The 24,468-nt window shown below is 47.4% G+C and overlaps 3 protein-coding genes across 8 annotated transcripts; 2 read left to right on the top strand and 1 right to left on the bottom strand.

Moving 5' to 3' along the window:
- The first annotated feature begins 370 nt into the window (after positions 1-370).
- On the top strand, positions 371-3,132 carry LOC124186792. 3 transcript variants are annotated; one of them, XM_046578795.1, is made up of 5 exons: positions 371-554; positions 1,610-1,912; positions 2,092-2,523; positions 2,607-2,830; positions 2,914-3,132. In XM_046578795.1, exons 1-5 carry the CDS (start codon positions 500-502, stop codon positions 2,989-2,991), a joined length of 1,092 nt encoding a protein of 363 aa, XP_046434751.1. In that variant the 5' UTR covers positions 371-499; the 3' UTR covers positions 2,992-3,132. The 3 variants fall into 3 exon arrangements, with proteins under 3 accessions (XP_046434751.1, XP_046434750.1, XP_046434749.1); XM_046578794.1 differs by having other exon boundaries at positions 453-1,912; positions 2,110-2,523; XM_046578793.1 differs by having other exon boundaries at positions 453-1,912.
- An 82-nt stretch (positions 3,133-3,214) lies between these two features.
- Positions 3,215-5,189, bottom strand: LOC124186793 (gustatory and odorant receptor 21a-like). The gene is made up of 5 exons (XM_046578797.1): positions 4,976-5,189; positions 4,525-4,902; positions 4,283-4,454; positions 3,541-3,671; positions 3,215-3,433 (listed from the first exon to the last, which is right to left on the bottom strand). Exons 1-5 carry the CDS (start codon positions 5,180-5,182, stop codon positions 3,224-3,226), a joined length of 1,098 nt encoding a protein of 365 aa, XP_046434753.1. The 5' UTR covers positions 5,183-5,189; the 3' UTR covers positions 3,215-3,223.
- Positions 5,190-12,956: 7,767 nt separating this feature from the next.
- On the top strand, positions 12,957-24,419 carry LOC124186789. Of its 4 annotated transcripts, XM_046578790.1 has the most exons (7): positions 12,957-13,063; positions 13,144-13,256; positions 18,509-18,766; positions 18,839-18,996; positions 19,371-19,942; positions 20,759-22,678; positions 22,860-24,419. In XM_046578790.1, coding segments are annotated over exons 3-7 (2,886 nt in total). In that variant the 5' UTR covers positions 12,957-13,063; positions 13,144-13,256; positions 18,509-18,531; the 3' UTR covers positions 22,861-24,419. The 4 variants fall into 4 exon arrangements, with proteins under 4 accessions (XP_046434746.1, XP_046434745.1, XP_046434744.1 ...); XM_046578789.1 differs by having other exon boundaries at positions 12,957-13,256; positions 20,759-22,615; XM_046578788.1 differs by having other exon boundaries at positions 12,957-13,256.
- The last annotated feature ends 49 nt before the right edge of the window (positions 24,420-24,468 follow it).

The raw sequence follows: 24,468 nt of genomic DNA, 5'->3' as shown, positions 1-24,468 counted from the left end.
TCGCCGCGTTTCGTCGGTACGGTAACGAGTGAAAATTGGGCACGATTGACACTGGCGTTTAGGTCACGGCGGCCATGGCGTAGTGGCCATAAGCTCGGGCACGGCACCGCAGACCATAGCTCGGGCTGCGTCTCAATACTGAACGCAGTGCGCCGAGGGCCCCGACGCCTGGGTCGGTCCCGTTACTCGCCGCCATTCGCTATACTCCGACCGTTCTAACAACACCACACCGAGAAATGCTTACTCCCGCCAGCCGGGGCCCCGGCTGCTATGCCTTTCCGGCCATCCGCGCGGCAGGTTGCTCCAAAAATAATCAACCGCCTCCCGCACCCCGTCGCCGGGCCAGTGTAAACAGACCGTCAGCTATCTGGAATTCGCTGTTTTATCTCAATTCACACCGAGAGCCAGATAGCCGTGGCGACCCCGCAGCCAGATGTTGCGCAACCTGCATGTGCCCTCGCTTTTCAGCTAATTACACTCTGTACCGAGACCGAATCGCATGTGTATACCTGTTACGCCCGTCGCGGCACGTCGTTACGCCTCATTGCCTGTAGGTACAACCGACGAGCTCTTGAAAGCCTAACCCGTTAACCGCCTAATAATCGGACAGGCACATCGATTCGAACTATGCGCCACGATGCACCGACACGGCGGGGGACGTGGACGAATTTCCTAATCGCTTCCGAGTCCTCGATATTCCACGACCGTAATCCATACTTCTCGGTACCTTACCCCTTTTCCGACAAGTAATCGCGCATCACAGTTATAAACGTTACCTACGCCTATACGGCACGCGCGGCGACTCGCGTTGACTCTCATAACAATGGAGGGGAAATATATGGGCCACTGTTTCTGATACGATGAATATTAACTTGCCTCACCCTCCCCCTCACCGCCCCTCATGTCTGACCTCGATTCGAGAAAAATTAGGCAAAACAATAACGGGCCTTTGTGGCGGAAAATTTACTCCTCGGAGTTCCCGAGTGAGGAGCCAACCATCGTAAAGTCACCTGAAGAACCTCCGTAGAACTCAAGGAGAATTCTAAATCGGACGGAAACGCGAAAGGACAGACTCGGATTCGTTTGAGAAACTTTCTGGCTTATTCCTTTATGACTCATGATCAGATTCGCGGAACGATCGCTTCCGCCCACATTTCATTTGCGAATTCAAGGAAGGTAGGGAAACGTATAATGGAACCGTTACCGTTGCTCGTTAAATTTGCGCGACAACCCCGAGGCGAGGTAACTAATTGTCAGAGAATTCTTCGGGGTTATCAGGCATCGCGAGGAAAGTACATATAGACACATTTGCGAGTCCACGCGACGCGGAGGACTTTGTTATCAGATTGCCGCATGTATCAGAAAGCCCGAGAAACGTTATCCCGGGACGAAGTTCAAACAGACGCGTCCCGGATTAAACATCCTGCAGACTGTGAAAGAATAGTCGTTAAGTTACGAGCAATTATTCACGCGTGTCGAGCCTCGCCGCGTTGTACACAGTGTGGGAGGAGGGAGTGCATCGCCCTATCTTGTCGAGAGACGGTGAAAAAAATGTGTTGCGCAAACCGACTACTATCTGTTTGCCAACCGTTTCTTTTGTATATAAAAGGGCATCACGAGGCCCGGGATAAGAAACTCGCAGGTCGCTCAACCTCCCACATCCAAGCAATGCGCCTCGCGGGTACCGCAGCCTCGATTGCGATCCTCGCAATACTCGCGAGTGCTTCGGCCCAGCGATCGAACTCCACCCTCAACGAACTCGAAGATGACGCCGAGAAGATCAAGCCCCCTGGACACGACTACGGCTCATCCACCCTGAAGACCGAGGGATCTCTCTGCCATCACAAAGATTACAGGTCGTACATCAAGTGCCTGCTGAGGCATAGGAGGTACGACTCACCGCAGGCCACTGGTAAATATAGATCCATAACATTATGTATTCCGTGTTGAAGCGTCGACGTCATCAACTTCGCGTCGGTCTGCGGATCGAGGAAGCGGTTTGCACCGTCCATTTTACCATCCTCAATTCTCGGAAGATTCATATCACCGTCAACAATGACGAAGACCGAGCGATCTAATGCTGTGGAATAGTTGAAATTTTGTACCCAGGTAGAACGCCGTCAGTCCCCGCTGCTGGCAACGGATGCATGGAGGAGTGTGAACGCGAGCCGTGTCGTCGTCAAGACGTCACTTCCTGTTCCGAGGTCTGCTACGATCGCTGCCTGAGAAAGACGAAGGAGATCCACCATCGCATCACCGAATACGAGAGCGCCTGCGAGGAGGGAGACAAATGCGAGGGAGGAAAGTTCGAACATCCTCAAGGAGTGAATCCATTCGCCAACCTAACGACCAGCATCGACATTCGGAATTACGTCAACAATACCAACCTGATAGTTAACAACCCCTTGCCCGACTCGGACGCCGGTCATCGTGGGAAAAAGCCATACGACACAAACCGAAACAACACCAGCTGCGGGCCTGGACAACCTGGGTGCTCAGACACTGGGACTGACATCGTGTCGGGTAAGATCAGCCGGTGATCAGCTTCGTTTGCTGTCTGTCTGTCGATCCGTGGCCTGATCTGTCATTCGACCTTGGATTTTCAGGCGAACAACCTGGACTGAATACTCCACTCGAAGCAGCCCCAGGATTTCAACCGTGGTACCCTGCACCAGGTACTGCAAGCCTGGCTCTCGTTCCCCAGATTCAAATGGTGCCGCAGATCACGTTCGGTCTTGGGATCAGTACTGGTTTCGGTTTGGGTTCCGCCCCTGCTGGCTGCCCGTACACGAGCATCTGGATGTGTATTCCGAATCAGCAACTGCAGCAGGTATTCGAATCGCTGTTATTTGAATCTCATCCTCTTTGGCGTATTTTTGTTACCAATTTTTTGTGACTTCGTGGTTTTTACAGACTTCCGATTGCTCCGGCTGCAAGCAGCCCTATCCCTATCAACGTGGAAGATGTGATCCTGCCTGCCAACGAGGCTGAGGTCGGATTCTGAGCTTGTATTCCCGGAATCGACGGTGTCGTCAGAGATACTGGATTCAGTTTCAATGTTCTCTAATTATCTTAAGTTTAATTTCATCCCATGATGTAGGAATAAATAAATATGACGCGATAAGAACGTAATAGATAACACATAATATTATTAGAATATGGTCGTTTCAATATTTTAATCATACCATTATTACAATGCTGGAACGCGACGTGTGATTTCATCCTATTCAAGGCTGCCTCTGAATTGAAACAAGACAACCAAATAGCTGAACATAATCTTTAAACTGACGGTTGTGAGACCTCTGCCCAACCTTACGCAGCCAGCGAGTCTGGGCTCCGGTGAAAGAAGGTAAACGGTATCCATTAGTCGAAAGAACTCGGTTCGGGCAGCCCAGGAGAACCGTGACCTCATGCCGCTTATCTTTCCGGCGACCTGTTGAAGCATCGATCGGTAACTGCAGGCGTCAGATTTTTGCCTAAGACCGTCGATCATTCAGCGTCGGTAAGTAAGGAAGGTTGCCTTTAAAAATGGACTCTTACCTCTTCGCCTCCGGCCAGCGTGATCCTCCTCCCTGCCTCACAGTAGACCTGATTTATAATTGTGCAGTATAACAGCGGGAAGAAAAGTTGGTAGAGTAGAGAGGCGGTCACTACCTTGCTAGAGAGACCCACTGTAATAATAAAAAAAAAAAATGGTACAATTTTTCTGTAGAAAGGACCCCGCAGAACCCTTATCAAAAGTTCTCGTGGAGATAAGTCCCAGCAATAAGTAGTTTCCAAGATACAGGCTTCGGATAGGGGGTGTATGAATTTTTTGATATCTATGTGTTACGCGATTTTTACGAATTACAAACCTTCAAGGGGAACATGAAATCAAATGTATCGCTCAGAAACTGCACAGCCGATTTGCCGAAACTTCACACGCGCGTGAATAACAGAACAAGTCGATTATTGCAAGAGTTGGAGGGTCTCGTTCTTCACCCGAAATCCGACGTTGCACCTCCTTCAGGTAAGCCAGCGAGTTCATGGATGGAATCGATGCGTCGATGGAATCAGTCACAGCTTCCTGCCTATCTTCGAGAATCAACCGTGCAGTTTTTTCAGTGATTTGTTTGATTTCAAGTCCCATTGAAGCTTTACAATTCATGACAATCAGGAAATCCATAGATATCAAAACATCTGGAAACGTACTTTTTTCCAATTACGGAGCCGATTTCCATAAGTATTCCGCGGGTTCTTTATCGTTGCCTCGAAAATTGATCTTCTAAGAAACTACGATTACCAATCGCCGAATAGGCTCCGATAATCATGTCGATGTAGAGGATGACGTAAGCAATCGTGGTCATCAGGTTCATCGATCTGTTCAGGCTCAACGCCAGTGAAGTGATCCTCAGGTAAAGAAGCCTGTACCGTACGATAACGGAGGCGTTGGTACCCTGAGTCGAGTGCAGCGTCTGCATGGGTTCAAAGAGGAGGATTCGTTTTTGAGATAGTTTGGTTCGACGCAAGATTTTCACGGTATACCTTGGATAGATTTTCGCAGTACTTTTGGTACGTTAGGCTGAAAAGCTCGGCCTGGATTTGCCACATCGTTGCGACACAGTCGAACGTCAGTAAGGGTTTTGCGTTTGTGATCGCTTGGATGATCGAATGACGGCCAATGCTTATGGCTATCACGGTAACGGGGATCGGCAAGATCGACGTTACAATCGGTAGCAGACGGCTGGCCGTTTTCAGTTCAGGAAAAACCAGCGACTTTCCGGCCAGGGCGCGAAACTCGTCCTCAACGATCTTCCATTCGTTCAGGTACCTCGTTACGGATTTGCTGGAGAATAAGCCGATTATCGGCAGCACAAAGTTCGGCCACGTCAGCGCGAGAGTGAAGAAGCTGTCGAGCCCAAGCTGAAAGAATGTCAATAGCTGAATATCAAGAAAAGAGGGAAATACATGAGACGGGAAAATTGATCGTCAATACGTCGAATCCGGATTCCAAAAGTTCCTTTATCTTTGGCGTGATCGAGATAGCGGCGACCACGTCAGTCACCACGTGGAAGAGGATCGCGTAAATGGTCTCGACGGAGAACCAGGAGAAGGTGTAGCCATCGCGTTTAACGGAGATGAAGAACGTCCCGGACACCCGGAGGGCCAGGATCATAGGACGACAGACGGTTCTGAAGTCCATCCTTGTGTCACCGTCGCCGAGTGGCTGAAGGTTTCGAATTCTCGTTCCGAACTGCCCGATGAACAGCGACGGTTACGATCTATTATTCCGTCTGGCAGTTTCACACAGTTTGATAAATTTCGGTAATGGTCCGAATTAGGTGACAGCGGCGATACAATTTGCAGGTACGGATGGTCTAATCGTGCCGTTAGGAGAACGAATATGCGAATTTAATCATCGCCGCGTTTCGTGAGTCCCTGTATTCAGTCCCTGTGTCATTAGACACTCGAGCTGGTTTCGAAACGCTAAAAGACATGGGAAAAAATCGAGCGATGATTACCCTGCGACGAGAAATTGATACACCGAGTTGTAGCGTGCAGGAGATCGAAAGTCGTCTTTAAAGCTGAAGCCTGCAGCTCGTTCCCGAAGATACGCACCGACTGCCGGGGGAAAGAGTGAATTACACTAAAATGACTTCTTGAATCCAGCACACCTACGTTACACGAGAGCGCATCTACCGGTCATTCCGGGTTGAGCGACGGCCAGATGTGACGCAAGCAAGTTCATCGATCTCTCTGGCCGGGCAGTTATGCCCGGCACGGATCACGATCTTCGATCCGAGCCGATTTTAGGGACCGACAGACGAGCCAAAGGCGTCGTCTCGTCTGGTAGAAACATCGTCGTCGCGTGCCTTCGAACAACGAGCCAGATTTTCACCGCGGATCTTTTTCCCCGTTTCTTTTTTCCCCTCCTCTTATCGCCGCGGTATCAAAACGGAGTACGAGGAGCAGCCACGCGATCCGGTGAATTGAGCCTCTTGGTTTCTCTCCTGCTGCTATCAAGTTCCTCGAACACAGTTCATATTTTGTACTCCGATCAATGCCGCATAAGTGCACCACCATACGCACCTTTTCGTGGTTTGGGTCCGTTGCACGTCACTGCACACCCGAGACCTTCAATATTCCGGCTTACAATTATCTCGTTTCCCGTCAAACGGCCGTAAGGGAAATGCCGAATCACGCTTGAGAGCGTGTAAGTAAAGTCACGAGTAAAGTCGAGAAGTGAATTTCGGTCGGTTTCAATAGCTGTAAAATTCAGAAATATTGTTTCACCCGCTTTCGACTAGATGATCACTAATCGACAGCGAATGCGATTCGCGAGGATGAAAAGCGTGACGACGACGAGCAATTTGACGTGTGAAAATCAACAATTACGGCAATCAGGACGCGGTTCCGTGGCGTGAGCGGACCTAATTAAACTGGTATCGGAGCTTGGCCAGATGCGAAATCGGGCCGAGAATTAGGGTTTTCGCTTTCCTGGGGGGTCCGGGGGTAAACAGGTGTCCCGGATAATCGCGGTCTGCGTGCCCCAATTCCTCTGGGTGCAGCAGCCGCAGGAGCAGCGGCAGCGAGAAAGCGAAAGCGGTCGGTCGGTTCGAGTCGCCGATAATTCTCGTCCTCCTCTTCCTCCTTCTCCTCTTCTCGGCGTGGGAACCCCGTCGACGTATTCGAAGGCTTGTTCAGCCCGCTCCTACATGCGGACCCTCTGCCCACGACAGACTCGTTGTGTATAACTAATTTCGCCCCGCGTTGTGTGTAAATCCTCGCCCACGCGGCGAACGAGCGATATCGTAACACGCCGTAATGTCCCGGCTATTAAACTTGAATTCAAATCCCCGTTTGCTTTGTCAGGCCCTGTTTCCGGTAAGGCTCATATTATATTTACAAACTTTAGGAAAGTATAAACTGCCCTCGAGTGTGTTTACCTTCGATGTTAATTCCGAATGTCACGCTAATCGGCGTCCAGGTATAGCGTATGTATGTTATTTACAGCTCATAAATTCTTGCACAATCTGTAATCACCGCCTCACTTTATCAGAGGTTCTACATCGGCTCGATTTTGTCACCCTTGTCGTTATTCTCGCACGCGAATTCACGTCGGGAAAGTGAAAAACTAAACGTCGAGACGAGGAATTAGGCAAACGAAAGTTCAAACTCTCCGTTCTCTCAGTTCCCATTTCGCCCGGGTGTTAATCATTCTGAAAATAAATTGTTGCATAAAATGAAATCGATTCGAATAAGCTTTACGATATGAAGATTCTCGCTGACGTAAATTAGTGGAAGTGATTAATTGTAATTGGTCGTAAAACCGAATTATCGGCATCAACGTCGTTGAATCCGCCTCGATTAATTTCTTTACTTTTTTTTTCCAATTAGCACGTAAAATTTCTCTCTCTCTCTCTCTCTCTCTAAAATCGGGGCAGCGCGTAGCTGTGACACAAATCTTGAGATTCTGCAAAGGCAAGCAAAACAAGAAACCCGATTTCTTCTAAGGAGAGGGAAAGTGCCCAACGTGACACCGAATGGTCCGAGTCAACATGACGTCGCTACCGAAACCCGATCAGTTTCACAATATAAATTTTTTGCAACCAGTATCCTCGTTGATTTCCATTAGAACCCGTGTAGCGATAAATCGTTCTTCAACGATTAGCATAAACGCTGGAGCCCACGGAAACAAGGATTACCAAAAAGTGATCGCCGCCGTTGTATCGACGGTAGACGGAGAGACAGGCAATTGAGTCAAGTGGCGTGCTCGGCCGCATAACAGAACAGCGATAAACTATCGCCCACGTTCGAATCAGGAGGTGCCCGGGAGTCGGCATGAGAAATTCCAAAAAAGGCACGGCACTACACTGTCGATCGGCGTCCTTGGACCCCCCGAAGAAGCCAGGGAGCGTCGCCTCCTCGCCCCCCGGAGACACTGCAGCTCGGGTTGCAACCGTTTCCGTATTAGGCACACATCGCCGGGTCAAAACGAGCCGCAGCTGATCCCAGGGTGCAGCCCCAATTCCCGGCCGGATATTAAACCCGGCAAAGTCGACCTCCCGCCGGATCGGATCAACCCTTACGGCATGTGGCACGCGCCCGATAACCCCTGGTGTCGGAAAAAAAATTACGAGGGCTTGTCCGTCCGGCGGAAGGAAGTCGCTGCCAACGTTTCTCGTCCAACGTAAAACGCGACGCGGGGTTTCGTCTCCTCGAAGATTGCCCCCGAGGGGTGGAGGGGGGGGGGGGGGGGGGGAGGCACGGAAATCACGGGGAGTTACGTGTGCAACAATCTTTGAATTCGATTATTTTCTTCCAGCTGCTCACGGTGACGAATCGATGATCGCAAACGAAGAAGGCGGCTAACTAACAAGCTCGAGTGAATAACCGAGGAAGGAAGGAAGGAGGGAAGGAACTTTGCCGGTTTGCCGATCGTCCAACGATCCAGGAAGATACGGGGGATCGTTTGTTGGGAGTCTTTAAGCTGACGAGGCGCATTGAGTCGCCGTTCGTACGGTCTGCAGCGTTGACTGACCCCCCCCCCCCTTCCCCCCTTTCTCCGGTCCCTTCGTTCACCTCTGCAATCAGACGTTGAAAATCTGAGGAAAAAGACAGACCGCGGCAAAGAGATCCTCTCATAGATGCATCGGCGACGAGGAGAGAGGCGTGAAGTTGAAAGACGCACACGCGTAAGATTCTACATAATAGATTGTTAGCCTGGAGACGAGGAGTCGAGGTTCCGTTGACCGTAAACCGCACGCATTGACCGTTGCACGAAGGAGAGGAAAAAGTGTAATGACAATGCGATGGTAAATATGGGTAATTCTGACTCGAACCTGGACTCCCAAGAGCCACCCATATGGCGTCGACGTCTTCGGGGGGCGACGAAACGCTCCGCCGGCGGTAATTCTGGCGGATGTTTGAATTCGCGAATAGAGGCGGCAGCAGATACCGGAATTTCGAACTAAGGGAACCCCGTGCGCAAAAAAATATTCCAAGTTTTTCGTTTTCTTTTTTTCTTCTTCTTGCATTCTGTTACTACAGACCAAACATTTTGGCCCAAGAAAAATTAAAAAAACAACTGAAAATGCGGCAAAAATTCAATTTGCTTTTATAAATTGTTTGTTACATTTTTTAGGGTCGGGTACACGCGTTTTTCGCCAAACAACGTTCGTCATTAGTTTTTGGTAATTTATTATTGTTGTTATTGTTGCCAACAAATGTCGTACATTTTTCGATGTTTTTCGAATCCAAGCCACCATTTTTTTTAACTCTTATGTTTTTTCAAAAAAATTTTGTTCCAGTCCGTAGAGGAACGACATTCCACGAAGACAATGTCACTTGGAAATTGCCAAAAATTTAGGTCTGGTCTTCCTTATCCGCCCATATCTTCCATATTATAAATATTAATATTCTTGAAATTGTACCACACAATTTAATAGCCAAAACTCCAATAAAAACGTTGTAAAAAGGAAAGCGACTTACGTTGTTTCAATTCTTCACAAATGCCATTTCAATCTCATCCCATTATCGGCCCATTTCCCCTTAACCAGAAACAAAAACAGAGCCCGAGCAGAACTGCAGACGACGAGGAGCGAGTGGCGATAGGTCAAGTTTTTACGGTCAAGATTCAGGATTGATCGAATCGTAACGCCTCCCGGAATCGATTGCGAAGCAATTAGCGAAGGTTGATAATCTATGATCCAGCTTTAATTACATCCGCGAGAAGTGGATCTATACCTCCACACACGATAGATCCACGAGCCGTCCGCGTGGTTTCCTATTACAGAACCGGTACAGGCATGGATTCCAATACATTACGAAATCCCGAGTGAGAAAATCGGTTTCGAATACCGATAAAGGAGACCGGTCACAACCGCTTACATCTGCCAGACGGTTGAAGCCGTAATTCCGACGCGACGGTATGTTTATAATTGCTACAACCGCGCCTCGTTGGGGCCCCGGAATCGCCGTTTCGATGCAGCTGAAACTCGGTCTAATAACTCAAAACAACCGTCCCTCCTGCAGGATGACGAGAGCCACCGAGGTCTGATTAATTGCGCGAAGAGCCCTCGCAGGGGTCACCTGCCTGCCCCCGACCGCGTTCTCTTCCTTCCGGTTTCTTTTTTATTTTAATTTTTTTCCATTTCTTCCCTTTCTTTTTACCGGCTTTCGGCCCCGAGGGTGAACCAGATAATTGCCTCGGAGCCACGCGCTGGTATTTTCCTCGTTATAAACCTGCGGACTTTCGTAATATCCGCAATTTATTTTCCAAGGATAACCGAACCCGGGTCGGAGGCCTCTGTCCTGCGAGAATAAATCCAGCGATTCACCCTCCCGTCGTACAGGGATTATCCAATGCGTACCCAAGTAGGCTGAATTTTCACGGAACCGTATAATTTCGCAGATTGTCTTATTACCCTCGATGCTGCGTGACCGTAACAATAGACTTTCTGTGTACGGACAGACCTGTTTCCATATGGAAATTTTACCCCGAACATTTAAAGGTCTCTGCAATTTTCACCTTTACTCATTTACGACGGCTTTAGAAACCTTCTACGGAAATCCCAATAGCGGGATTCGACGCTTATCGTCGATTTTTACAGCTTAGAGGGCGTTCGTTAATTACGCAAAGCAATTTTTTTTTTCATTTGTCCCTCCCTCTTCCCCCTTTCTCTCACGTCATATTTAACCAATAATTTTTAAGCAATTAAATTTATTTGATATGTTCATGTATTTATACTTAATATTGTTTACTCCCGGGATTGATTTAATAATACAATATGTTATCTGTTATAACAATGTATATTCTCTGAATGAGAAAAGTTGGTGTGAAATTTTAATCGATCCCCCCCCCCCCCCCTCGCCCCCATCAATTTTCAGCTCACTTAATTAATGGACGCCTCCTTCCCGATTTTTAGTCACATGTGCAAATATACAGCCATGGAACGAAGCTCCTGTTCTATTTTTCGTTTCGAACGAATATCGATTTCTTCTTTGATTTCATTAAATGCAGGCCAAGTTTCTCCCTAATTGAATCAAGCCTGGCACGGATCGGCGCTCTCTGATGTGTAAAATCTCTAAAACGCCTGACTTATTTTACACTACAGGGCATGTGAGTATAAGGTACGCGGTAAGTAAGTAATACGTAAAAGTTTCAGCGAGAGGCGTTATATTGAGGATCGAGACGGATTTCCCTAAGTAAACAGAAAATACGTACACCTACAGTACAAATAAAACTACGACGACAAGTATTTGACGAGCTCCGATAGAATAATGATGATGTACCAACGTCGTTGCGATTCCTCTCTAAAGTTACGACTAGTTTAGCGATCCGAGATACGATCTGCGTTATAAGAATTTAGAAAATACGAATATTTGTAAGATACCTACACCTTATACGCGTACTCGATTATGTTTATTGCAGATGTCAACAGAACAGCACAGATTTACGAGTCCTATTTCGCAAACCCATACAATACGACATCGCATTGTATATAATCCTCTGACACGTATTGGCGAGGCTGCGTAAAAAATCGCATCGAAACGTTATAGCTAACAAAAATGGAAACTGGTAAATCGACAGATCGTGTGCTGCAATCTTGAGAATAGCGAAAGATTCATCGCGATTGCGGCGTAGGATAGCGATCGAAGCTTAAGAAATCCCAATACGATCATAAAACCATTAAACGTTGTGTGAATAAATTGTCATAAGCTTTGTTTTGTTTCTGTTATTTTTTTTTTTTTTTTTTCTATTTTGCGCCAGCATAGAATGTTATCCGTCTGACGTGGGCAGAAATCCATTATAGATTATATCGTAGAAATTGGCCAAAGCGCCACGACGCGACGGCATCGAGGCAACCATTTTTAGGTACCCAGGAATTCTCTGTCCGGTAAATATTTCTTTTTCTTTTCTTTTTTTTTCTTTTTTTTTTTTATTCTTATGTTTTTTGTCTCATGCTCCTCGTATCCCTCATGCAACAACAATCGTCGGTGTAATTTTTCATTCGCGAAACGGTCGGTGAATCTAGACTCTTGGCTACTTCGTAGAGTGAGAAAGATACAAAACGTACTTTTTACCGTGTATTCTCAAGGCCTTCAGCAGCAGCATCAGCGGCAAGTCTCTCGGCTCGGCGAGTCGTGAATGAATCTAGAACCTGTTCTCCTCGCCCATCGAGATCGCCGGGAGTTTTCGAGCCGACGATTCCAGCCGACTCGCGATCTCTCCTTCTCTGCACGTACATCGAGATACTCGTAACTGCGAAGAAAATCGTACTTTGTTTGTACCTGCCTGCGTAAGGACAGGATAATCGGTTGATCATTACCCGAGGAGCTGGAGACGAGCTCCCCGAATCCCAAAGAAACCGTTTTCCATCAGAGACGAAATTTAAAGCACCTACTTTAAAAGAGCTATTACGTAGGGCTGAAGGACAATAAAGTAGGTTCGATTTCAAGGCGATATCGGACCCTGATTTGACGATAAAAATTTCCGAAATTTACCGATTTGCCGAGATTAGGCTCAAAGTAGGGTATGTTTGGAACCTCCTTCAAACCTGCTCGTTTGGAACTTTCCTTCAACGCTTTAACGATCGATTACGGTAGAAGTACAAAAGATACGATTACGACGTATCAAATCAAATTGTAGAAAATAGGTTCAATCGTCTACCAAGAGCGTCAAACTAGGTTTTGGCACTTTAATTTTTAGGAGTTGGAGTTTCGACGTCGGGTTTCTTCTTCAATTCTTATCATTCTTAGAGGATCAACGTAAGATTTCTGGGTGGTAAATTTCGACTCGGGCACATTCGGGGTGGCATTTCGAAACGACATCAAACTTCCACCCTCGAGAATGACGAACAAGGGCGCCGCCGGTGAGGTGACTGCGAAACGGGAAACGGGGAACGGGGAACGCCCTCCGGGCGAGTGAACCTCGGTGCCCCGCACCGGCTCAGTCCTCGAAGAGCTGCGGCGACGCGAGGTTCATTCGGTACGATATTGCGAACGAGGCTCTTCGCCGGGTTGCCGCCTGATGCAGGCTGCGATAAGTGTGGATTTTCAAGTTGTTTTCTTTTTTCACGAGGTGTAGTTTCTCGGTTTTTCTCTGTGTCGTCACGGTACCTCGGTACAATATATAATACTTACCTATAATTTTGGCTGAAGGTGCGATTGTAAAATTGGAGAACGCGATCGCGCTCGGTGAGGAGATAATTATAATCCCGATTGGCGCATCGAGGAGGCTGCGGAGGAGGTGCTTGAATGTTTTAACCAAAAACGTGAGTTGCTTTTTCGCATTTCGCACACTTCGACTGTTCCGTTTCCGTTCTCTCTTGTTCGTTTCTTAAATTTTTCTCTCCCCGCGGCTGCGTGCATCTTTAATAACACGCAGAGACTGCCGCTGGTCTGCCATGACAGCGATCGCGGTGATCGGTCTATTCTCGGCTCGCTTTTGCTTCGCGACACCGTTAGAAACTGGTCGAGAAGCCGTGCGGCGTGCAGAATGTGAGTATACCGAACGGAATCGCCGAATCATTATAGTCATCATGCGCCAGGAGCAATTCAGATGCTCACGCACTCTTTGTCGCGACGTTTTTACGCCGCCGGTACAAATCCGGAGTCAACGATTTCCCTGACTGTACAACTTAGTCGAACTCATCGCCGTGCGTGATCTCCGATGTGGTGGTAGCCTACTTTCGCTCGCTGCGAGTCGACCCGGGCTAATGAAAAATTTGATTAACCAAAGAAACCTGTTCACCTTTCGCGAACCGTTCGAGCAATGGCGATCCTTTGTGTTGACCGTTGAAACGGTCCCGAGATCTGATCATGTAATTATCAAAATCGGCGCGATATACACCTTCAGGGAAATTAAACTACACGAATAATTAAGCCGAGATGAAAAACTCGGTGCTCGGTTCGAAAAAACACAAAAAAAAAAAAATCACACGAAAGGAGCGAAAATCATGGTTTCAAAAGCAAAACTGTAGGAAGGGATCGGTGAAAATAAATGACATAACCGGGCAACGACCCCGCGAAGGTAATGGTCGGTGGGTGGCGTTGCGATCCGCTGTATCCTTCGAGGTCCTGCAGGATTCCGGACGTTTTACGTAGACAGACCATTATCCGAACGGTCAAAATTCGGAATGATCAAAACTCCGAATGTCGTCAACTCTCCCATGTACGTTACGAAGCGTTTATCGAAACTGCGAAGGTTTTTAACGTCTCGGAATTTTGACCATTCGAAATCTCGACGGTTCAGAGTTTCGACCATTCGGAGCTTTAACCGGCGGCCAATTTCTCCGACCGCTTCGTAACAGCGTGGAAATAAGGTTGATAATGTTTACCGTGAGTGTGAGAGTCACGTGATTCGCGGTGTACCTCGCACATCGAAGGTGTATTACACCTTGGTACACTCGATTCTCGGAAAGTCGTAATTCCCTCACGATCAGTCATCTATGCATGTTGTTTATACGCCGCGTGGCAGCTTGCGCGACTCGCCGAGTATTGTGATACTGCTTCGGTTTCGCCCGTCCTTCGATTAATCCTCCGGCCTCGCCGAGTCGCGTTCACGCGGAATCGTTCGTTCCGCAGTTACGCGTTTTCGATTATCCCTTAGGCACACCTACACGCCTCGCACCGACCGTTGAACCGAACCATTTTTCATGATTTTTCGTACAAAAACTGATCGGCTACTCCCAAGCTAATGTCCCTGCCGTAATCAAAGTACAATTCTCGAGGACCATGGAATTAACGAGGACCTTTTACAACGGCTCGCAATTCCGTAAGGATCCTCTGGCAGGCACGGACGATTACACGTGTCGAGTACCTATTACGACAGAAAAGGGCCCGAATACCGTTTCAAAGGGATTTATAATCGTCCGAGCGACTTTATACCTGCAGCGAGACCGGATAAAGGTCGTTCACCGATCGGTCGTTGGGATTAATTCGGGATTCCCTTCGCCTCTGTCCGTTTTGTTGCCCTCGGAGCCGCACCTGACCCTCGCGATGCCCGAAAGAAGCAGATTTGGCAGTATAAAGGAGCAAGGTACGCGGCGCAGGCCGCATGGCTTCGGGTTTCTACGGCTTCGGATGGATTTTCTCACGGTGCGTTGGCGGCAAGGAGCAGCTTGCGTGGTTCATTTTATAACTATGTGGTGTTTTCTTTAAGGTTCCACTCGAAAAATTTGTGATAAATACTGAAAAATAAACTGTCCTAAAATCTGGAGGAGCTAGGAAAATATTTAGCAATTAGTAATCGCTACTGCTTATTGTAATATTGTTTATTTTCAACATGAAACTGCGCCCAACAATCCGGCAGTTGGCTGTCATCGTCTTTCACCCGAAAGATTAATCCTCTCGATGAAATTTGGATAACAGTTTTTGGCACTGAAATAAAAGTATCGCATCACCTTGATGTCCCTGTTTCGTTTCCGGTACTGATTTTTATGAACAATGATTAATCAGACCACGATACGAAAAAAATAAACTAACATACATACAAGCCTGTAAAGTGTAGACTTAAAAATAAATAAAAAATATAACAATAATTGTTATCGTCCGCTAAATATTTTCCCAACACCTCCTTAGGAAGATTTTTTTCCGTAATTGTTACAAATTTTTCGAGTGGCACCTTAAAGAAAGAAAAAAGTTAAAGAATGAACGACCCTAACGGAGCACCTTGCGCGAGTTTCAAGAGGGTCTTTTTTATTTCACGTGCACCCAGGCATGCGTGTAGTATAATATGGCCAGTTGGACGAGCATCGAGTACGCGAGTTGGGCTATTCGGAGCGTATCCTGACGCAGCCACACAACCTCCTCCAGCAGCTGCGTGTGTAACACATGTGCAGCGCGCACGAATCGGGTGGAAAGTAGTTTTCCATTTTTCTTCCTCTTTCTCTCTCCTTCTTTTTTTTCTCTCTTTTATCATCTTTATTTATTTTTTCTCCATCCAGCCGAAGCTCGGTAGCAGACGCAGATAAGCTGCGGGTGGATCGTTAAATTCAGGGCAACAACAATACCAGATGTATCGGAATGCCAGACCGTAAACTCGATCCGAATACCGACCGCCTCGAGATCGCGTATCCTACTGCATACATGTAGCGTATCCGAAACGAAATTTGTGCCGCGTTATTTCGGTCACCGCTTACCGAGCGCGGTAGCAGCGCCAGTTTCTCGTTTTCCTTTATTTTCATCTTAGAAAGTAAAACTATCCTCTCGTCTCCCATGCGCGATGCTTAATGCACTTGCGGTGCATGGCCGGCTCTAAGGCTGCGCGACGTACGTATCCCGAGGAATAGGTCATCGCATGCATGGTGACAGCGTTGTATTTTCGCACAGCGTCGCGGTGAGTAAACGAAGAGAGAAGGAAACCAACGACAGCTTGATAGTGACAAACGTCGAGACCGAGATAAGGAGCGAAGCGATTGCGCGAAAATAAGAGAAAGAAAAACAACAACATCACACATACATACGTAACGCAGATACGTTATTAATTCACCGCATCATTGCGAGTCCTCGAGCTGTTTGCCAAAGATAAGCACTCGGCGCGATTAGACTCTCTGACCGCAAATTTGCTCGTGATTTATATCGTGATTCACTCAGGATACGGTGCTTTTGTTAACCTCGTGTTTGATACCCACGTGCCTTTGAATCATGGAAATAAACACCTTGAACCAAGATCGAGGGGGACGATTAAACCGATTGCACAACAACTTCCCCGCGATTCGTATAACCGATTCATTAAATTCCGGTCGTCGAATTGCGTTTCGAGATATACGTACAATATTGGCCGATGACTAGATACACGCGTCCCGGAGAGCCTTAATTATTATTACTACTCAGCCAAAGGGGCAGAGAGAGAGAGAAAGAGAGAGAGAGAGATACTCGGGTTCACAGTGTAGAAAAAATATCACACTGTTAAAAAAAATTTCCGAATGAAATTTTCTACACTTTATTGCAAGTTTTATTCAAGTTATTTTTTTTTTTCGTAATTTTTGCTATAAACTTCAGTGAAATCAAAAATTTTCATTGTTAATTTAAGACAAATACACCGTAATTTACGTCGCTGAACAGAATTTGTAAATTTGCGACCTGATTTCGAAAATTGACAACTATTTTGTGCAGTAAATTTTTACTTAATTCAAAATCATTTTTAACACTGATACAAACACTCCTCTGGCACTGGGAGGTGCCGGCGAACTTGCTGATCGCTGTCCGCAGGAGTTGGGAATCTGGTGAAGAGAACATGACAAACGCTGAGTCAATGAACAAAAGGGGTTTGAAAAGAAAAAGACTCCGACAACCGTAGGCGTTTTTTGTTTTAATTTATTTATTTTTTCTCGTACAACAACCGTGTTGCGGCCACACCTGCACGCACCTTGCGCAAAAGCGCAAACCTGAGGCTCTGGAGCCGAGGTCCTGATCGAGCGGCGTTTTTCGGAGTTAGAATTTGTTAAAAACAACACGCTTGGAAGTATAACTGTATTTAATTCAACCTTGCTCCGGAGAGGCACGGTAGGTGGCCCGACGCGAAGAGCAGGGCAGGTAGATTATAGACGAGGATTCGAGTCTCTGGGCCTTGCCTCGCGGTGTTACACGCCAGCAGTGGACCGTTACGGAGGATTGCCACAGAGAATCGGGGGAAGGAAACGAGGAGCGAGGGAGGGAACAAGAAGAACGGCAGGTGAACCAATTTAGTTGGGTCCGAGCCGCGAAGCTGACTGAATGACCGAATGACTGAATGACTGGACGACTGTGTCGCGTAGCGCCAATGGAGGACTTCGACGCAATCTCTCTGTATACCAGAATAAACGCGACCGGATATTCCAACTTCCTGCGAGGCGAAATAAGCGAGAGACGCGAAGCTCGAGGTCCTCTATCTCGGATAATAGTCTTGCGGCGCGGCTAGTTTATTCCTGGACACCGCGAGCCCAGCGGCTCCCATTCTAGAGACTAAACGAACCTGAAAACCGGTCGTCGAGAAGCGAGCGAGACGCCGGATGAAACCGCTCGGTGGTTACACCGGAGGAGGTCGGCCACTCCGCTCATCGGGGCGAGGAAAGATTGTCTTTACGTTTTTTCCGCACCTTCGACGGTGATTTCCAGGCTCTTGCCGCCGGTGCGTTTGACGCTGGGTGCGGAGGCGTCGTCTGCACGGGGTAAGCGAGAACCGAGAACCACTCCTTCCTATTGAACTCCGTAAATTTAGCGCCTACGGATACTGCACCGGGACTCGCGTGAACCCGGCTGCCCACCGTCGACTTGCTGCAGTCGTGTTTCCACACCGGGATAACAAGGAGTTACAGAGATAGAGAGAGAGAGAGGGTACTGGGTTGTAGGAAGCGTTGCTAAACCGGTGGAATGCCTGTGTAGAAAGTGATCGCTTCGGATTCGAGCCCAGCCTCGTGGCTGATCGGCTATTACCGATCGGATGAACGATGCACCGTTAATCGCAGCCCCGTGATCCCGCTCTTTGCGTAACCGAGCACCACTCCGGGAGATAATCGCTAAATTGTTGCACACTTTATTTCAGCTGGAAAGTGGTGAGGAGCCAGGATGCGGCTGTTCAAGAGACGCTGCTCGGACACGAGTCCGCAGCTTGTGTCGGCGACGCCGATTCCCCAGGATGCGGTACCGGCTGTCAGCGAAGATCGGGAAGAACTCGAGGCGGAAACGGAGCCGGAAGTCGAGTCGGAAAATTCAGGGAGGCGAAAGTCCGACACCGAGATTGTCCAGGACGGTGGGAACCAGACGACCGCCAACCTCCAGTCCTCCAACTCGGCCAGGAAAGGTTCGTAAATTTAGCCCTTGCCCCTTTCGGAAAACGATCGTTCGTTTTAACGATCATCCCATTTTGCCGCAGGCATATCCACGTGGGGGCGGAAAGTGGGAAGGCGATGGGACCAGCTTAAGAGGTCCGACAGCTCGGAGCTTCTCGCTGTCTCCGGGAGAAGACGTCGACATTGGAGTCCCAACAGACAGGCGGATAATTCCGAGCCCGTTTCCGACGACAAGCAAAAGGTAGATGAATTGAAAAAAGATTATTATTCTTATTCATTGACGAAAAGCATGACTGATGAGCATAATTTTCTAATCTTCAAATATGTTTTACTTTTCGAGAAACACTCTTTGGCGTTATTCAATTATGCTTTGAGATTCGTCGCGCTGACGGTAAAAATCAAGAACATGAAAGATATCTACCAAATTCCAGAGCACCGAGCTTCCCTAATCAAATTCCGAGAAGCCGTTCGCCTATTCCCGTACAGCGCTTCGAAACCGGGTCAATTTATCACACTTTTAAAGCTTCCCCTGCAGGAATTCGTTGTATATACCTACTCTGAACAAGCCATTCTAATGCTCTGTCATTCCTCGTTTTGTTTTTTCTCTCTATTCAGAACTCACCATCGACGGTGGAATTTCTCAAGCCGAAGAGAATCTCTCGTGTGGAATCCTTGAGGAATCTCTTTCGCACCGGAGAACGCAGCACGAGTTCAATCGCTCTCGACGTCATAGCGCGCAGCGCGACGATCAGCGAGGAAGAACCGAATTTTTTGGCCGATCGGTACAGGATGGCCAAGGCCTTGAGCGAGGGAAGCGGCTCGATGATGACCCTGAGGAATGCCGAGTCGCTTGAGGAGGGTGGCGTCAATGGCATCGGGGCGGATTACAGGAACCAGGAAACCCTACGCGGCAAGAAAAACCAGCTGAGCAGGAGCATACAGAACCTTCAGGAGCAGCAGCGCGTCCTCGACTTCATACTCACCAATCAGGACATCCTCAAGACCAAAGAGGGCGAAGATCTCGCAAGGTTCACCCTCGAGGCTGCCAAACGCTGCGCTTCGAACTCTAGACCCTCTTCCATGATCGTCGAGTCATCGAGTCACTCTGCGGCCGCGGAGAATCAGAGCCATCAACTCTCGTTCGTTAAGAGGAATCTCTTCAGTCGGCAATCGGCTTCGCGAGAAAGGTCTGTCGGAGCGAAATGAAACCTTGAGGGGCTCAGACCCTTCCCTTTAGCTGCAGAGAACCAGAAAAATGTCCGTTAGATGTTCTCCTCTCAACTGCGGTCGAAGGTTTAAGGTATTATTGGACGGATATTACCGATCAAAAGTGAGTCTCTCTGAGAATATCGAACAGTTTACGCCGAGATAAGAATCCGAAAAAAGTTAATCACGACCAAGTTGATAAGATAATTCATTTCGAGTAATAATAATGCTAAAAAGATGTTAATAAACTGTTTAAGCAGAAATTTCTGCAACAAATCACTAGTGACATTTTTTTATCTCATATAAAATGAATTCATTGATTTTTCTGAATAACGATGAATTTTTTTGGAATTAGTGGCGATTTTCCATAATTCCGCTTCCAATAATTTTCCATTTTTTCAATTCTCGAAAACTGGTTATTCAAAATCTCCGAAGTTTCCAAAAAAATCATAAATATCCAGAAAAATCGATGAATTCATTTTATACGAGAAGACAAAATTTTCACAACAGATTTGTAACTCAAATGTTTGTTCGAACATATTATCAACAACTTTTTGGCATTATTACCATTCATAACTAATTATCTTCACAAACTCAGATTTTTATTCTATCGCGAAGTGTTTAATATTCTCACTTTTGGTTTGTCCAATAATACCTTAATTCGATTATCACCAGTATCCATGATTTTCGGATTAATTGCATGTCAGAAACGATGTCCATTGTATAAAATTGTAAATGCCCAATGCAGAGTGGATTTCGGCAAAGACGACTAACTGTTTCGTGCTATTTCCCAACAGTGGTGAAGCTGTCAGATCGTCCGCGTCTTCTTCGTCATCGGCATCGTCGGCAGTCTCGTCGATGACACCGCTGAACGGATTGGAGGAACTGATGAGCGGATTAAGAGTGGGCTGCGACGAGAGCGGTTACGATTCCGACAGTACGAGAACAGGAGCAGATTCTCCGGATAGTGGAAAATTAGTTATGCCATTGGCGTCCTCGGGTTCAAACGCGGGATCCGAGAGGACGAATCGGGTGCGAAGCTTCTCCATAACCTCGGACGACTATCACGGTATAGATTTATCGATGGCGAGTACTCCTAAAAAGAACAACAACAACATCAACAACAACAATCCTCGAAGAATAGCGGAAGCTCCGTATTCCCAGAATTCAGCTTGCCCTCGAGACGATCCTCTCAACCATTCCGCCACGACGCAAACTACGATACTCATGTACGGGGATCTGGACGACGACGACGACGGTGACGAGACGGACAGCTGCGACGAGGACACCTTCATGCCAATGTCACCTTCGAGGTCAGAACCACGGGACGAACTCGCCGACCGGACATTCGCAATGAGCAAAATGTCCTCGAAGAGTTCCGGGATCGGAAGTACAGTTTCGTCGAGTTTCGAGGCTCCCTTGACTTCTCGAAAATCGGAGCCCCCGGTGCCTTTTCCGAACCACCTGCGGCTCCAAAGTGTCCTGTGCAATTCCGTAACGCCGATTAGACCCGGGGCTAAACTGGTCCCGAGAAACCGCTGCAACTCCAATACCAGTCTTCTTCATCTGCTGGACAACGCCGCGTCCCCCTGCAAGGACAGCCCCCCCGCAACCAAGGGCCGACTGCCAGTCGATGACGCGGCTAACGCACCCTGCTACTACAGCCCGAAGCGATCGAGGTCGGGCTTCGAGTCAGAGGAGAATGCGGCTAAGCGTCAGGAGCAGGAATGCGCGTCGGAGGTGACGAGGTCGAACGCCAATCCCACGAAGGGGTTGGTACGCCGAGAGTTGAAGACCATGAAGCTGCTCGTCGAGAAGCCCGGTGGTCTCGGGGTCGCCATCGAGAGGCGCGAGGCCGCGCGGCCGTTTTACGTCGTCTCGAAGGTCGACGTCGACGGGGAGGCAGCCAAGGGTGGGCAGATCAGAGTCGGTGACGAAATCGTCAGGGTGTGCGGTCGCCGGCTACGCGGAATGTCGGCGGTTGAAGCGCGGACCGCGGTTCGAAGCTGCTCGGGTACCGTCGAACTCCAGATAGCCAGGGAGCCCACCTTCGCCTTCGGCGAACTAGGCGACACCTGGGGGGACGTCGTCATGTCCCGGGCGCGCAGCGAGTCCGACGTCTGGAAACTGAAGCGGCCCAACTCGGGGGCCGACCAGGCCCAATGTGAGGTGGTCGGGGCCTTGACCAAGGACGGAAAGACCGTTTCCGTGAACACGATGGACCAGCTGGAGCCCCTTGAGAAGCCGGCGTCTCCCATACCCGCCAAGACACTTACCGGAATGAAGAAGTTCCAGGTGGTTAAGAAGCGGAACCAGAACATGCCCGGTGCCAATTTCGGCCGACGGGCAACCAGTCTTTCGGTAAACCTGCTCACCGTCACTCTGAGGAAGGGTGCCACCAAGAAATTGGGATTCTCGATCGTCGGCGGGTCGGACAGCTCCAAGGGATCTATGGGAATATTCGTCAAGGACGTGATGCAGGGCGGACAGGCTGCCGAGGAGGGCACTCTCAGAGCAGGGGACGAGATTCTCGCCATCAACGGACTACCCATGAACGGACTCACCCACGCCAAGGCCCTCCAAGCATTCAAGGCCGCAAAACCGGGCGACTTGATACTCCACGTCGGACGCAGGGATCCGACTCACAATAAACGGTTCTTAAACAATTCACGACGCACTCTGCTCACTTGTTGCGATAACGAAGCCATTACTTGTTGGTCAGTCAGCACGCTTTCCTATCGTTCTAATCGCTCCTAACATTCTCTGACACTCGCACGCTTTTATCTGCTTCTGCTTCTGCTTTTTAATTTTACTGTATCTATAATTAAGTCTGGTTGACGGTTCGTTCTCATACGGTTATTTATTTTTTTTCTTTTATGCCTCCTTATCTCGTTTCAGATATATCGTTCAATGCAAGTCCTACGACGCGCTGGACAAATTGTCGGATTGTGACGAGGAGTAGACCAAGGAACGGCATCCGAGTCGACCAGCCACTTCACCGAGATTATTGTTTAGTTTTTGACGACGAATAGAAGATTAAGTTTTTTGTTTTTTACCTCAAATTTTGAGTCGATCCCTTTTTTTCAAACGCGACAGAGGAAATGATTCTACTTAAAACGGTGACGATACGGTGTCATCCTAATCTTTCTTTCTTCTTGTTTTCTTTTTTATTGCGTCGAGGCTTGATATAGAAACTGAATTATTAACACGTATAGATAGAACTAGATTATGTTATCGTATAGCTAAGTTAGATTCACCTTGGACAAGTAGGTGTCGTATTATATTCGCATATTGTACGCTAATTAAATCAAGCCGAGGACTTGACTTGACCATGTGATAATCGACTGTTACTCGTGAAGCGAGATTCGAGTCTAGATCTCAGGAGAGTGAAATTGATTTGATCAATTGTAATTTATTAAGGTGACGAAGAGTTACGTCAGAGAATCTTGCGACAAGTATAAATTGACAAAACATGATTTGAATTCTTCATTCCTATTGTGTTGATATTACCCAATCAGTAATTCGTGCGTATTTCGGTTTCGACCAAAGTGTAATTTTTTTTTTTCATTCGGACAAAAACAAGTATGAAAGCAACGGTGATGACATTTGTTTCTTTTTTTTTTTTTTTCTTACTCAAATCTTTGCATCTTTCGATACGACGATCGATCGACGGATCGGCGATAACTCGTTGAAGGCATAAAGAATTTATTTCGCTGCCATTTCTTGCTAGACGCGTTGAACTAGCTGATTGGGATATGGTCGGCCGTAAAGCAGTTCACATTTATCACGTGTTTCACGATACTTGAAACACTATTGTTTCTGTGTTTAGAGTGAAATCTGCGTATATTTTTAATTCGAAAATGCAATCATCGATTATTTCCCGTATCTGTACGTATATACGTACATACGTGCATTGTATACTACATACCTATATTATAATATATATTATACTACATATTATACATATTATAATATATGTACGCATGTATCGATCGATCGATCGATCGACCAGAGGCGAGACAACTTGTGTAATGAAACCGAAATACATTTTTCGCCTCGGTAGGCCGTAAAACGGAATTTTACGCCCGCGCCCGGATCGTAAGATCTTGTTTTACGCCTACGTAGGACGAAAAATACTGTTCGCATCGCGGGCATAACACTTTACACCCTCGTGCGGCGGATCGCACTAGGGTGTAAAAACTTTACGCCCTTGATGCGAAAATAGCTATTTTCTCTCATAACAATTACTTAACAAGAGATTTACCTGTATTAGTTACATTTACTAAGACTGACATTACGAATGTCTACCTGAATAAAAGCTGTGATACCAACAGTAGTCACTAGTTATTATATTATATCGTACAAATGGTGTTCATTATACGTGGTATCCACGGTGTAGAAATAGTAATGATAATAACAGTAGCAATATTTGTGTTGTATTTAACAGTGAAAATAAAGTAAAACAATGAAATACCGTTAGTCCTTTCTTCAATTTCATTTTCAAAAT

This window comes from Neodiprion fabricii, chromosome 7 (genome assembly GCF_021155785.1).
Source record: "Neodiprion fabricii isolate iyNeoFabr1 chromosome 7, iyNeoFabr1.1, whole genome shotgun sequence".
In the NCBI taxonomy this organism is placed as follows: domain Eukaryota; kingdom Metazoa; phylum Arthropoda; class Insecta; order Hymenoptera; family Diprionidae; genus Neodiprion; species Neodiprion fabricii.
This window is presented reverse-complemented; position numbering and strand designations above follow the sequence as displayed.

Bases quoted from the DNA above. Each gene is read 5' to 3' on its own strand.
- LOC124186789 (XM_046578790.1), top strand. From the start codon at position 18,532: ATGCGGCTGTTCAAGAGACGCTGCTCGGACACGAGTCCGCAGCTTGTG. The intron at 18,767-18,838 runs GTTCGTAAATTT...ATTTTGCCGCAG, and splicing joins CTCCAACTCGGCCAGGAAAG to GCATATCCACGTGGGGGCGG. The intron at 19,943-20,758 runs GTCTGTCGGAGC...ATTTCCCAACAG, and splicing joins CAATCGGCTTCGCGAGAAAG to TGGTGAAGCTGTCAGATCGT.
- LOC124186792 (XM_046578793.1), top strand. From the start codon at position 1,354: ATGTATCAGAAAGCCCGAGAAACGTTATCCCGGGACGAAGTTCAAACA. The intron at 2,524-2,606 runs GTAAGATCAGCC...TTGGATTTTCAG, and splicing joins TGGGACTGACATCGTGTCGG to GCGAACAACCTGGACTGAAT. The intron at 2,831-2,913 runs GTATTCGAATCG...TGGTTTTTACAG, and splicing joins CGAATCAGCAACTGCAGCAG to ACTTCCGATTGCTCCGGCTG.
- LOC124186793 (XM_046578797.1), bottom strand. From the start codon at position 5,182: ATGGACTTCAGAACCGTCTGTCGTCCTATGATCCTGGCCCTCCGGGTG. The intron at 4,455-4,524 runs GTATACCGTGAA...GAACCCATGCAG, and splicing joins ACTGCGAAAATCTATCCAAG to ACGCTGCACTCGACTCAGGG. The intron at 3,434-3,540 runs GTAAGAGTCCAT...ATGCTTCAACAG, and splicing joins CGCTGGCCGGAGGCGAAGAG to GTCGCCGGAAAGATAAGCGG.